The following is a 13817-nucleotide window of genomic DNA, read 5'->3' as shown; positions in this document are numbered from 1 at the left end:
TCATCTGAAAACTCACTGTTCATATTTTTCATAATTTATCAATTGGCAAATGGCTTATTTTTATGAATTTGACTGTTCTGTATATGTGAGAAATGAGGCCTTTATCAGAGAACTTGCTTCAAAAATTTTTTCAGTTATGATTTCTTTTTTTGTTTGTTTTTTGGTGGGGCAATGAGGGTTAAGTGACTTGCCCAAGGTCACACAGCTAGTTAAGTGTCAAGTGTCTGAGGCCAGATTTGAACTTACATCCTCCTGAATGCAGGGCCAGTGCTTTATGTACTGTACTACCTAGCTTCCCCCTTCAGTTATGATTTCTAATTGTATTTCCTTTCTGTTTATTCTATTCTTTCTCTCCTTTTGATCTGTCCTTCCTCAAAAGTGTTTTACTTCTACCACCTCCCCTAATCTATGATGCTTTCTATCAGCACTCCCCTCTTCTTTTATCCCTTTCTCCTACTTTTTTGTATAGTAAGATTTCTATACCCAATTGAGTGTGTGTTATTCCCTCTTTGAGGCAATTCCAAAGAAAGTAAGGTTCAAGTGCTCCTCCATTCATTCATCTTTCCCAACTTCCCCTTCACTATAAAAGCTTTTACTTTTCTCTTTTATGTGAGATAATTTATCCCATTCTACTTCTCCCTTTCTCTTACCTTTCCCTTTCTCCTAGTGTATTCCTCTTCCTCACCCCTTAATTTTATTTTTAGATATCATCCCATCATATTCAACTCATACTTGTGCCTTCTGTCTATATATATACATACATATGTATATTTACACATATATACATACATACACATATTCCTTCTAACTGCCTTCATAATGAGAAAGTTCTTATGAGTTACAAGTATCATCTTTCCATGTAGGAGTGTGAACAGTGTAACTCATTATGATTTCCCTTTCATGTTTCCCTTTTTATCCTTCTCTTGAGTATTGTATTTGAAAGTCAGATTTTTCTATTACCTCTGGCCTTTTCAAGAAGAGTGCTTAAAAAGTCCTCTGTTTCATTGAATGTCCATTTTCCCCTGAAGCATTATGATCAGTTTTGCTGTGTAGGCATCTCTTGGTTGTAATCCTAGTTCCTTTGCCTTCTGGAATATCCTAATCCAAGCCCTCTGATCCTTTTACGTAGAAACTATTCAATCTTGTGTTATTCTGACTGTGGCTCCATGATATTTGAATTGTTTCTTTTTGGCTGCTTTCAATATTTTCTCCTTGACCTCGTTGTCCTGGAATTTGGCTCTAATATTCCTGGAAATTTTCATTTTGGAATCTCTTTCAGGAGGTAATTGGTGATTCTTTCAATTTGTATTTTCCATAGGAATAACTGATCAATAGAAGCCTGTAGAAATGTTTTTCATATATATATATATATATATATATATATATATATATATATATATATATATATGTAAGTATGTGTATACATGTGTGTGTGTATATATGTATATATATACATACACATACAGATAGCTATATGTTTATATATTATATTTATACATGCCTATTTGAGTGTGTGTGTGTGTGTATAGTATATTGTGTGTTGTAAAGCTTAAAAAATCTAACCATGATGTTTAAAATCTAATGTGTGGTTGCCTTAAATTAGAAACTTATAGCACCAGTCTTTGGTCATTAAGTATTTATTGAGATATATTAGGGGTTAGTAAAGAGAAACATGTGGAGAAAGAAAGAAATCCGTCTACTCTGTCTACTCTGGCTGCCCCTGCCTCCAACAGCTGGTTCCCAAATGAAAAGGCTGATCCTCCACGGCTTCCAGTGGAAGTTCCCTGCGGGACCAGAAGAGGGACAGTCCCCACACACAATTCTAAGCTAATTGGCTGGTCCATTGATTGACATGGCTTACAGGTGGTCTATGAAAAGACATAACTTCCAGATGCCAAGCAACTTCTGGGTGCCAAGTCACATGTTTTCTCCTCAGGGTGGAGCTGCCTTGGTTCTCACAATGTCTTTCTCAGCAGGGTGGCGGCACTGATTCTCACAGTGTGAATATATATATGTATATATATACATATACATATACATATATATATATATATCCTGTATTGTTTATATGTATGTGTACACACACACACACACACACACACACAGGCACGCACCTATTTGTCTCTAATGATATCCATCTTTGGAGTAGAGGGGGGAGGGAAGAATATTTTTTTCAAATTTATGTGATAATTTTGTCATATATTTGAAAGGAATAGTAAGTTGTGCATGGTAGATTTGTGGTTTCATATACAATATTTTTTATTGTACTATCATTGAAATGATTATTTATTCCATAAATTAAAAATAAAATTTAAAAATTTAAAATATAAATAAATAACACCAAAAATATTTCTATTTTACTCTCAAGTTCCAAGATATCAGGGAAGCTTGAAAGAGCATATCTAAGCTCTTTTTTTGATAATGGTTTTCACGTAGTCCAATAATATTTAAATTATCTCTCCTGGATCTATTTGCAAGTCAGTTGTTTTTTTCCTATGAAATATTTCACATTGTTTTATTTTTTCATTCTTTTAGTTTTGTTTTATTGTTTCTTGATGTATCATAAAGTTATTAGCTTCCCCTTGCTCTATTCTAAGTTTTAAGGTATTATTTTCATCATTAAACTTTTGTACCTCCTTTCCCATTTAGCCAATTCTAATTTTTAAGGAATTCTTTTTCTAATTTTTGTTCCTCTTTCTCTATTTGGGTAATTCTGCTTTTCAAGGCATTCTTCTCTTCATTGGGTTTTTATATGTTTTTCACCATTTGGCCTGTTTTATGTTTAAGCTGTTATTTTCTTTACAAATTTTTTGTGCCTCCTTTACAAAGGTGTTGAATCTCTTTTTTTATTCATATTTTCTTGTATCACTCTCATTTCTTTTCTCAATTAATTTTTTCCTCTACCTATCTTACTTGATTTTTATTTTTTAATTTTATTTATTTATTTATTTATTATTTATTGGAGGGAGGACAGGGCAATTAGGGTTAAGTGGCTTGCCAAGGGTCACACAGTTAGTAAGTGTCAAGTGTCTGAGTCTGAGGCCAGATTTGAACTCACGTCCTCCTGAATCCAGGGCCAGTGCTTTATCCACTGTGCCACCTACATGATCCCTCTTACTTGATTTTTAAAAATCCTTTTGGAGCTCTTCCATGGCCCTAGATGAATCCATATTTTTTCTTTGAGGCTTTGGATGTAGGAGTTTTGATTTTGTTTTCTTCTGAGTGTGTTTTGACCTTTCTTGTTACCATAGTAACTTTCTATAATCATATTTTTTTCTGTTGTTTGTTCACTTTCCAGCATATTTCTTAAATTTTAACTCTTTGCTAAAGTGGGGCTCTATTTCCAGGATAGAAGGCACACTGTCCCAAGATTCAGGGGTTTTGTGCAGCTGTTTTTCAAGGTAATTCTGGGGACCTGTAAGGCTTTTTTTGTTGTTTTTGGTTTTTTGGTTTTTGTTTTTTTGTTTTTGCAGGGCAATGAGGGTTAAGTGACTTACCTGGGGTCACACAGCTAATAAGTGTCAAATGTCTGAGGTCAAATTTGAAACCAGGTCCTCCCGAGTCCCAGGCTGATGCTTTATCCACTGTGCCACCTAGCTGCCCCCGAGGGACCTGTAAGTTTTCAATTCTTTCAAGGTAGTATGATCTAAGGAAAGATGTTTTTACTACTCTCTTGTTTTGGGCTCTGTAACTGTGAAGAGGGTGCCCGTTCCATTTTAGCCACAAACTCTGGTGTGCTACTACCAGTCCTCCTTGTCCTGGAACTGCCACCAAGAATTGCAACCCAGGTCAGAGTATGGGCAAAGGAACAGAGTCCTACCCCCAGTATCAGCAAAGAGATCCCTATAATCTCCTTCTGACCAATTTTTCAATCTCCTTACTGAATGTGGGTTGAGAGATCTGAAAACAGATGTTTCCAGCGTGGATTTAGTCACTCCTAAGACCTGCTTCTGGATTGCTGGAGCCCAGTCTATGGCTGTACTGAACTGTGTTACACTCTCTCCCATATGCAAAAGACCTTTTCTGTCAAACCTCCTAAGTTGTCTTTGGCTGGAAAATTGTTTCACCCTATCCTTTTGTGGGTTCTGCCACTTCAGAATTTGTTTTGATCCAAAGATGTTCAAAGGGTATGGGGAGGCAGCTAGGTGGCACAGTAGATAAAGCACTGGCCCTGGATTCAGGAGGACCTGAGTTCAAATTCAGCCTCAGACACTTCATACTTACTGTGTGACCCTAGGCAAGTCACTTAATACCTATTGGCCTGCCCAAAACAGGGAGTATTGGGGAGAGTTCAGGTGAGTCATTGCCTTTTCTCCACAATCTCCATCATCCAGATCAAATCTAATTCTAATATATTCTATGGCTCTATAATTCTAATATGCCCAAGTAATATAGGTCTCCTTTCATAGTTTCTGTGTAATTCAAACTAGCAATAGGGTATCTGGGTAACATGGGTTTAGGTTAATACATGGACATAAGTATAGCCTACATGAGGTTATCATTACTCTATTTTGCACTTTGCTAGACCATTTTTCTTCCTAAGGCAATCAAGGTGAGTGTTTTTATAGTCTTTATAAATCTCTAATATTATAATATCTCTCATTAATTAATCAATTATATCTGGGCTCCCATAAAAAGTTCCTGTTATTTATTTCATAGACTCAAGGTATGGTTTTACCATGAGTTTTTGCAGATCTCTTTTTATCAACCTCTCCTCTGCTCCTAACCCTTCATGCCATAGGCTTAGCAGTATAACAAGCAATAAAATAAAAATATAAATAGCAATTTATACTTTATCAGCCCTGGGAAAGATCCCATCCAGAGTAAATTCTAACCATCACTGTAACTACAGATCTCTTCTAAGTTTTCTTTCTTTCTTTTTTAGAAACTCAGGTTAAGTGACTTGCCCAGGGTTACACAGGTATTAAAGCTGTGAGGTTGGATTTGAATTCAGGTCCTGCTGACTAGAGGGGCAGTGCTTTATCCACTGTACAACATAGCTGCCCCTGACCTCCTAAATTCTTGAAATACACCACCATTCAATTACACCATTAAAGACTCTTCTCAAGGATTTTTGTAATGTTTCTTCACAAGAAAACTGTTATCTCAGCTAATAAGTTTTTACTCTTAGTCTTTCTCCATCCATCACAGTTAATAAACATTCTAAGATGGCAGTTGAACCACTAGTCTCTCAAGATGATATTGCTTCTTAAAGATACAACAAAATCACCTCTAGCATTAGTTCTTGACCTTTTTTATGTCAAAGTCACCTTTAGAATTCTGGTAAAACTTCTAGACCCCTTAATAAAATGTTTCAAATAAATGAAACAAGGGACATGGGATTACAAAGAAAATCAATTATATTGAAATAAAAATTTATTTTTTCTATCCAAATTTATCCAACACCTGAAATCTATTGATGGACACATAGACCTCAGGTTAAGAAACCCTGGTCTCTAGTGTCTATGGAAAACATGATTGAAGCTGGTATTACAACTGGATTTAGATAGAACATTTGACATAGTCTCTCTTGGACTCAATAGCTTCTAATTTACCTTTTAGCTCCAAAATTATACTATGATCCAAGAATTGGGGAAAATGAGTGCAAATATATGGAGATAGGAGAGTATGCCATATATGCAGAATAGTAAAAAAGCCAATTTGCCTAGACACCAGAGTGTGTGAAGAAGAGTAAGTTTAATAAGGCCTGAAAAGGTAACTTGGGGCCAAGTTGTGAAAGACTTTAAATGCCAAATGAAGAATCTGTTTGACCATAGAAGGAATAGGGAGTGAATAGATGAAGTTTATGTGAAAAAAAAATTGAGTATTTGTTGACTATAAACTCAATGTGAGCCAAGATTGTAATATGTTAGCCAAAAAATTGAACGGGATTGTCCTGTATGGAAACTGCACCCTTTTAATAAGTATAGTCTTGTTGTTTGTCCATCATTCTTGAAGAGGAACACAACATCAGGGTGATGTCATGACTTTAACTGAATTAGATTCAAGAGAGGAAGGACTGTGCAAAGTCACCAACCTCACTTTCTCCCCTAGAGCCATCTGGGTCCATTGGCAAAATATATATCAGAATGATTAGAGATGACTCTGGATATTTTAAGGCAATTGAGGTTAAGTGACTTTCCCAGGGTCACATAGCTTATAAGTGTCTGAGATGAAATTTGAACTCAGATTCCCTCAACTTCAGGGCCAGTGCTCTCTCTGCTATGCCACATACCTGCCCAAATATAATCTTAAGAAATAGGGAAATAGCATGATGCATGGATACAGAACAATTTGAATTTTGAAATTGAAATGAGTTGCTATCATTGAAATTCTTCAAGAATTATCAGATGACCACGTGTCAGGAATTATGGGAGATACAGTTTGCGGGGAATAGTGAATGGAGCCTTGGACTTGGACTCATAAAAATAATCCTTCCAATCCCACCTCTGACACTTTCTAGATGTATGATGTTAGGTAAGTATGTTGCCTCTGAGCCTCAGTTTCCTCATTTATAAAATAAGAAGAATAACACTTATCTCACAGGGTTTTCATGAGGATCAGGAGACAAAAAGTACGTAAAGCACTTTACAAATCTTAAGGTATTATGAAAATATCATCTACAACATTATGTGTCCTGGGAAATCACATTATAAATGGGAAGTAGACTGGATGATTATAAGGTTCCATCAAACTCTTAGATTCTTTTGGGTAGTAGGACATCTTCTCCAGTATTTTGGCCAGAAGGTAATGGTAATGTCATGATAACTGCACATGATTCTATGGTTTGAAAATATTTTATTAAAATGGTGATCCAGGGGCAGCTAGGTGGCTCAGTGGATAAAGCACCAGCCCTAGATTCAGGAGTACCTGAGTTCAAATCCGGCCTCAGATACTTGATACTTACTAGCTGTGTGACCCTGGGCAAGTCACTTAACCCCCATTGCCCCACAAAAAAAACAATGGTGATCTGGAAGTGTTTTTCAAAGATGTTCTTTAGGTGGTTATTGGTGTGTGACTGCATTGGAGTTCAATGTCAGCAAAAGCATTTAGGAACTGATGTGCATTAAATACATGACTGTAGGATAAGGTACCTATTTATATTCATTTGGAGGTAGAGGCAAAGAATAAGTGACCAAGAACCATTGCCTCACTCATGTGATTTGGGGAACAAGACAAACATATGAACACTTAATTGCTGGGGTGACCAGGAAATCTTGAGGGGTGAGATAAGGCAAAAAGGCTATATTGGCAGCTTCTACTGAGATAATGGAGGGAAAGAAGAATCAAGATGGAAAGGAGTCTTGGTGAAACAGATAGAAAATCTAGATCAGTAATAATGCTTTGTAGAAGCAAAGAAAAGAGTTAGAAAGAGAAATTGAGAGGTGAAAGAATCAGGCTCTTTCCAGTAAATGGGGATATGATTGCTCTTGAACTCTCTTACTAAATTATCAACTAGTTGACTGAGTTGTAACCTGTCAAAAATAACAATGTCAAAATACCCAGGCTACTATGCCTAATTAATTATCTACAGGCACGTTCCAAGTATCTAGAGCAAAGCAGTGAGGAATTCTTAAGAATTTATTGATTTATCCATCAGATTTTAGATTTATTTGTTTATTTGATTAATAAAATAACATTTTGTCACAGTTAGGTTCAAGAATAAAAAAAAGTTTTGTTTTTGTTTCTTTTAAATAAAGTCAAGGAGGCTGAAAGCTATGAAATTTACCTCATCCGTGATATTTCTGAGCTGTATCTCATGGAGAGATCACTTGAATTTCACAGCTATGGGGATGATAGTGATAAAAGGACAGAAAATCACTGATCTGGGAGGGCATGGGCTTTGGAGAATTCCACACTCCCCTGAGAAAAAGGATGAAGTATCAATAGAATTGAGGATGATTGCAAAAAGAAATTTTCTCAGAGATTTCTGTCCAAAATAGATGCTATGAGAATTAGAATCTAATGCATTCCATTAGGATAGCATGGATCTTTTCTTGACCCCCTAAGTCCCACAAATTACTCTAGTTTGACCACATCAAATACTTAGTTATTGCCTCAAATCTGCATAACACAGAATGATGTACTGGTAAAGAGACCTTGGATTAAACTTCATTCTCTCATCATCTCTGGTGAATATGTGTGTGTGTGTGTATGTATGTATGTATATATGTATGTATGTGTATATATACATATATATATAAATGTGTGTATGTATGTATGTGGTCTATGGGGAAAAGAGGAGGGAGTATCATAAGAAAAGAAGTAATACAGCCTCTTTTAAAGAAAGAGTATAAGAAAGTATGAACTATAGGAATATGAGCCAGGAACTAGCACATTATCACCCAGGAATAATCTTAGCTTCTCCCAGTCCCAGACTTATCTTTCAAAGAGGTTCTAGACCTGAAACAAATTTGTATTCAGGAACAAAAAACAAAACCACATATTTAGGGGAAGGTACTATCCAATAGATATTAGATAATAATGGAAAGAGGTAGCTAGATGGCTCAGGGGATAGAATGCTGGGTCTGGAGTCAGGAAGACATGAGTCCAACTTCAGCCTCTGACACTCACTAACCATATGACACTAGGCAAATCACTTGACCTCTCTTTGCTTTAATCCACTGGAGGAGGAAATGGCAAACCAGACTAGTATCTTTGCCAAGAAAATCCCATAAAGAGTCATGAAGAATCAGACACCACTGAATGACTGAATGATAACAACAATTTTATGTAATAGATACCTAGGAATATAATCACTGTCTAGAATTTCCTATGTATAGATATTTCTCTGTATTGAAAGTATGTGCTCATGGCTTTTCCCTTGTACTCTTCCCCCAGGGGCCTTAAAGACAAAAACAGTTATTGTTTCCCTCTATAGGGAATAGGTAGATGGGTGAATGTTTGTTGATTGATGATTAAGATCTTATTATCCCTGGATGGGTATGATACCCTATGGACCTTCTTCCTTCATTGAATTTTGTGATTACTGAGATGAAAGATTTTATTTAGGTCATAGGGAATAAAAATTCCCTTTTACGTATAATAATGATGACTGTGTCAAATAATATCTCAGCTAAAAACCAGGTGGATAGTGAGATTTTAGTACCTAAAACATCTCCCAGAGTAGTTGCTGGCGAGGATGGGAGCTTCTAGGCAAAATCAAAGGTGAGTCCCAGTCCTCTGTTTTCGTGATGCTTCCTTTCAGTTTATGCCTAACAATGAGCTAAAGAGTAGGGCTTTTGCACTAGCATCATGAGATAATGCATTTAAATTATAGATTTCAAAAGGGAAAGGAGCCCAGAGGTAATAGAAATGTATGACCACAGATAGGAGCTGGAAGAGATCTTGGAAGTCATCTAGTACTGTCTTCTTATGTTTCAGCTGAGGAAACTGAGACTCAGAGAAGTTAAGTATATTCTTGATTTTCTAGTCTTACTATTTACTCCTCTCCAGGTAATCTGTTGTCCAGTGACTCAGTCTCCCTACTCTTTCTCACACAAATTTCATCACATTATTCCCTGCATTTTCACTGGCTATCCACCATGCTTGCTAGTCTCTTCCTCCTCACACCACCTGGCTTCCTGGGCTTCTTTTAAAAATCAACTAAAACCCCACCTTCTCATACAAACCCTCGCCTATACCTCTTCATGGTAATGCCTTAATTTTGTTGATTATCTCCAATTTATCCTGAATATATTGTGTTTGTTCATGCTCATTTGTATGTTGTTTCCCCATTACTATGTGAGTTTCTCTATCATTTCCCTTCTTTATGGCCACAGCAGTAACCATAGTGCCTGGCACATACTAAATGATTATGAAATGACTGACTGACCAAGATCATATAGTTAGTAAGTAGAGCTGGAACTGGAGATCATGTCTTCTGCACCCAAACTTAGCACTCTTAGAAGGTTTAGGTGATGATTCAGAACAAGAGAAATCACCAGTTCAAGACACTAATGATCAGGACAATCCCTGGAAGGCAACAGCTTGATTGGGTACATTAGCTTTGCTTAGAAAATGTTGACAACCATTTTATGAACCCTGGGGCCTCTGTTTCATCTCAACTTCCCCTTCTTGTGATCACCACAGAGAGTAGTTGGTGGCAGAAGTTACACATGGCACAACAATGTCCATCAGGAGCCAAAGGGGACAAAAGGGTCCACCTGACCAGAACATGGCTTATGAGAACTACTATCAGGACTGTTTGATTATGCTACTCTGAAGCCAGATTCAGGCTCAGGGAATCAGTGCTCCCTGAGGCTTATCTTTCTGCTATCAACAGTGATTCTTGCCTCCATCCAGTACAATCTACAGGTAATTTCTTAAGACAGTGGCCTGGTTAGTGAGCTACTCTTGGTTTCCCTTCCACAGACACTCAGAAGAGAGTTACAACAACCCATATGGGATGGACTAAGCAATGAAATGCCAGGAGACTGTCAGGGTAAAGATTCTTGTTATTCTTTTCCTATTGTCACTACAAAATAGATAATTTCTTGGGCCAGCTAGGTGGTGCAGTGGATAGAGCACTGGCCCTGGAGTCAGGAGGACCTGAGTTCAAATCCGGCCTCAGACACTTAATACTTACTAGCTGTGTGACCCTGGGCAAGTCACTTAACCCCAATTGCCTCACCAAAAATAATAGGTAATTTCTCATCAGTAATAAAACTCCTTACAGTTGAATCAGGAAACATAAATCCATCAAGTGACAGACACTATCATAAGAAGGCAAAAAAAAAAAAAAAATAGAATGGGGCCCTGTAAATTAAGGACCCAAATTACAAGTGGAAAATAATCTTTAAATGCATGGCTATTGGAAGAAAACCTCCCCCACTATGTCTAGCAGAGTAGGGGGTTAATAAATGCTTCTTGCTATGTTGATCAGGTAACTAAACATTATGGAAACTAGTTTAAATTATGTTATTAATAACTTGATAATAATCTATTTTAATAATACAGATTTGGCCCCTCAAAAGGAAGAAGTATAAAAGTGAAAGAATGGATCCAGAGAACTTCAAGTCTGTTTATACTCAGTGACCTTCACTGAGTAACAGTTCTCTCTCTAGCAAGCACTCCAGAGGACCTATCTTTGATCTTTGAATTTCACTCCTTTTTAAACTTCCTGGGTATATAAACAGCAAAGAGAAATGACGAGCTTGGAACTCATTCCTCTTCCTCTGCCAACTGATTCTTCTGGGAAGTCTCCCCCACATTAATTTCCTTGCTTCTATCTTGACATATCACTGCACATGACAGAAAACAAAAGTGATTTTTTTTTAAGTATATATCTATGTAGATATAAAATCCTTCTGCTAAAATGTGAATTCTGTGAGAGATATCAGTTTTTGAAAAGAAAATTTCCTTTAGTGCCTAAAATACTTTGCTATATATAGTAAGGGATCAATAATTTATTGCTTACTTTTTTGAATTAAAGGAAAGAGAAAATATAAACATTCACTATAGAGGATGCCCTATTATCCAAAGATCAGGAAAAGCAAGATTGTAAAGGTTTGAAAGTATAAGGTTGACCATGAGTTAATAGAATTTTTTTTAATTTATAGAAAGTTATAAAGGTTACAAAATATATCCCAGAGGGGTTGTCATATACATAGGAAGAAGGAGGATCCTCACCAACGGAGACCAGGTATGCCTTTAAAATTTTATCTTTGGGAAGAGAGGCAATACAATGTAATGGACAGAAAGCCACAGAGTCAGGGAGACCTTGATTCACATCCTGCCTCTGATATATAATGGCAACATGACTGTGGGCAAGTCATTTAATCTCTCAGTGCCCATCATAGCATTCTCAAAGGCTATCAATTGCAGAGATTAGCTTCATTAAAGGAAGAAGATAGAGGACATTCCTCACTGGGAATTCCATATTTGTTTGAAAATGAATTGAGAATAACATTGTGTTATTTTAATCAAAATAAGATCTCTAAAAGTATGTTAATATAAGGTCATTGGAAGGGTGTCATACTCAAGCATTTTTTATATGTACAAAAGAGTGGATAATAGCTTTCTGTGAAATACATTGCTAAATGATCTCTTTGTCTCTGTCATAGAAGTATGATGAACAATCACACACTGGTTAAAGAATTCATTCTGATGGGATTTCCTGTTGGCCCTGAAATGCGAATGTTCCTCCTTGGGCTCTTCTCTCTGCTCTATGCCTTCACCCTAATGGGGAATGGAGTAATTTTGGGACTCATTTGTCTGGAGGCCCGACTCCACACTCCCATGTACTTCTTCCTCTCACACTTGGCCATTGTTGATATTTCCTATGCCTGTAACACTGTGCCCCAGATGCTAGCAAACCTCCTGGACCCAGTCAAACCCATCTCATATGCAGGGTGCATAACTCAGACTTTTCTCTTTTTGACTTTTGCCCTCACAGAATGTCTTCTCTTGGTAGTGATGTCTTATGATCGCTATGTGGCAATCTGCCACCCTCTCAGATACTCTGTCATCATGAACTGGAAGTTGTGTATCACTCTATCATTGACCTCCTGGGCCCTTGGATTCCTTCTGGCCTTGGCCCATCTAATTTTATTACTCCCATTACCTTTTTGTAGTCTCCAGAAAATCAACCACTTTTTTTGTGAAATCTTAGCTATTCTCAAACTTGCCTGTGCTGATACTCATATCAATGAGATCTTGGTCTTGGCTGGGGCTATTTCTGTGCTGATTGGACCCTTTTCCTTAATAGTGATCTCCTACATACGAATCATCCATGCAGTCCTGCGTATCCAGTCAAAAGAGGGGAGACAGAAAGCCTTTTCTACCTGCTCCTCCCATCTCTGTGTGGTAGGACTGTTCTATGGCACTGCCATCATTATGTACATTGGGCCCAAGCATGGGAACCCCAAGGGTCAGAAGAAATATCTCCTCTTATTCCATAGCCTATTTAACCCCATGCTCAACCCCCTTATTTATAGTCTGAGGAACAATGAAGTAAAGGGTGCCCTAAAGAGAGTGCTAGGGAAAGGAAGACAATCCTAAAAGATTTAACAGAATATTAGCTTGTAGTAGAATTAATTATTTATGATGATATGATGACAAAAGTTGTAACAGCAATTTGAAACCTTATTTCATACTGCTTAATTGGAAAATATAGTAGAATCTCTTTCCTCCCCTTTAATATGAGAAATATGCACTAGATAGCCTCTGAGTTCCCTTCTAACTCCAACTCTATGAGTCTATAGATCTTCAACTGTATGTATGTTTGATTAATCTGTGAAAAATTTCAATTTAAAATCGGGCCAAAGGAAAGATGAAATACTTCTTCTACTTATATGTTTATAATCAATATCCAAGCATATTCTATTTGGGGCAGACTTTTTTTTTGTTTGGGGGTGTTAAATAACAAACTTATGATCTTTTTAAAAAGTATCTGGGAAATGATTACAGGATATATTGGATTCCCTTTTGTTGTTGTTGCTTTTCAGACTTTTCAATTGTGTATGACTCTTCATATCCGTGTTTGGGGTTTTCAGGGCAAAGATACTGGGTCAGTTTGCCAATCCCTTCTCCAGCTCATTTTACAGATGAGGAACCTGAGGCAAGGAGGGTTAAGTAACTTGCTCAAGGTCACACAGCTACTAAAGGTCTCGGTCTAAGTTTTGTAGTCAAGTCTTCCTAACGCAAGACCCAGAGCTTTATTTGTCTCATCACCTAGCTGTCCGTATTTCACTCTCTACCCTTATAGCAAATCCCAAGATTATGACTACTATGGCACAAAGACATTGTGGAAATCCCAATTAATAATATGAGAGAGAGAGAGAGAGAGAGCATTGAAAAAAAACTGCTATAGACTT

At 37.0% G+C, this 13817-nt stretch overlaps 1 protein-coding gene across 1 annotated transcript; it reads left to right on the top strand.

Moving 5' to 3' along the window:
* The first annotated feature begins 3312 nt into the window (after positions 1–3312).
* LOC122729229 (olfactory receptor 13-like) lies at positions 3313–13002 on the top strand. The gene is made up of 2 exons (XM_043967968.1): positions 3313–3332; positions 12048–13002. The coding sequence occupies exon 2, from the start codon at positions 12070–12072 to the stop codon at positions 13000–13002; it is 933 nt and encodes a 310-aa protein (XP_043823903.1). The 5' UTR covers positions 3313–3332; positions 12048–12069.
* The last annotated feature ends 815 nt before the right edge of the window (positions 13003–13817 follow it).

Source organism: Dromiciops gliroides, chromosome 5 (genome assembly GCF_019393635.1).
Source record: "Dromiciops gliroides isolate mDroGli1 chromosome 5, mDroGli1.pri, whole genome shotgun sequence".
Classification (NCBI taxonomy): domain Eukaryota; kingdom Metazoa; phylum Chordata; class Mammalia; order Microbiotheria; family Microbiotheriidae; genus Dromiciops; species Dromiciops gliroides.
The sequence above is the reverse complement of the archived record's forward strand: the minus strand, read 5'-3'. Positions and strand labels throughout refer to the sequence as shown.

Bases quoted from the DNA above. Each gene is read 5' to 3' on its own strand.
- LOC122729229 (XM_043967968.1), top strand. From the start codon at position 12,070: ATGATGAACAATCACACACTGGTTAAAGAATTCATTCTGATGGGATTT.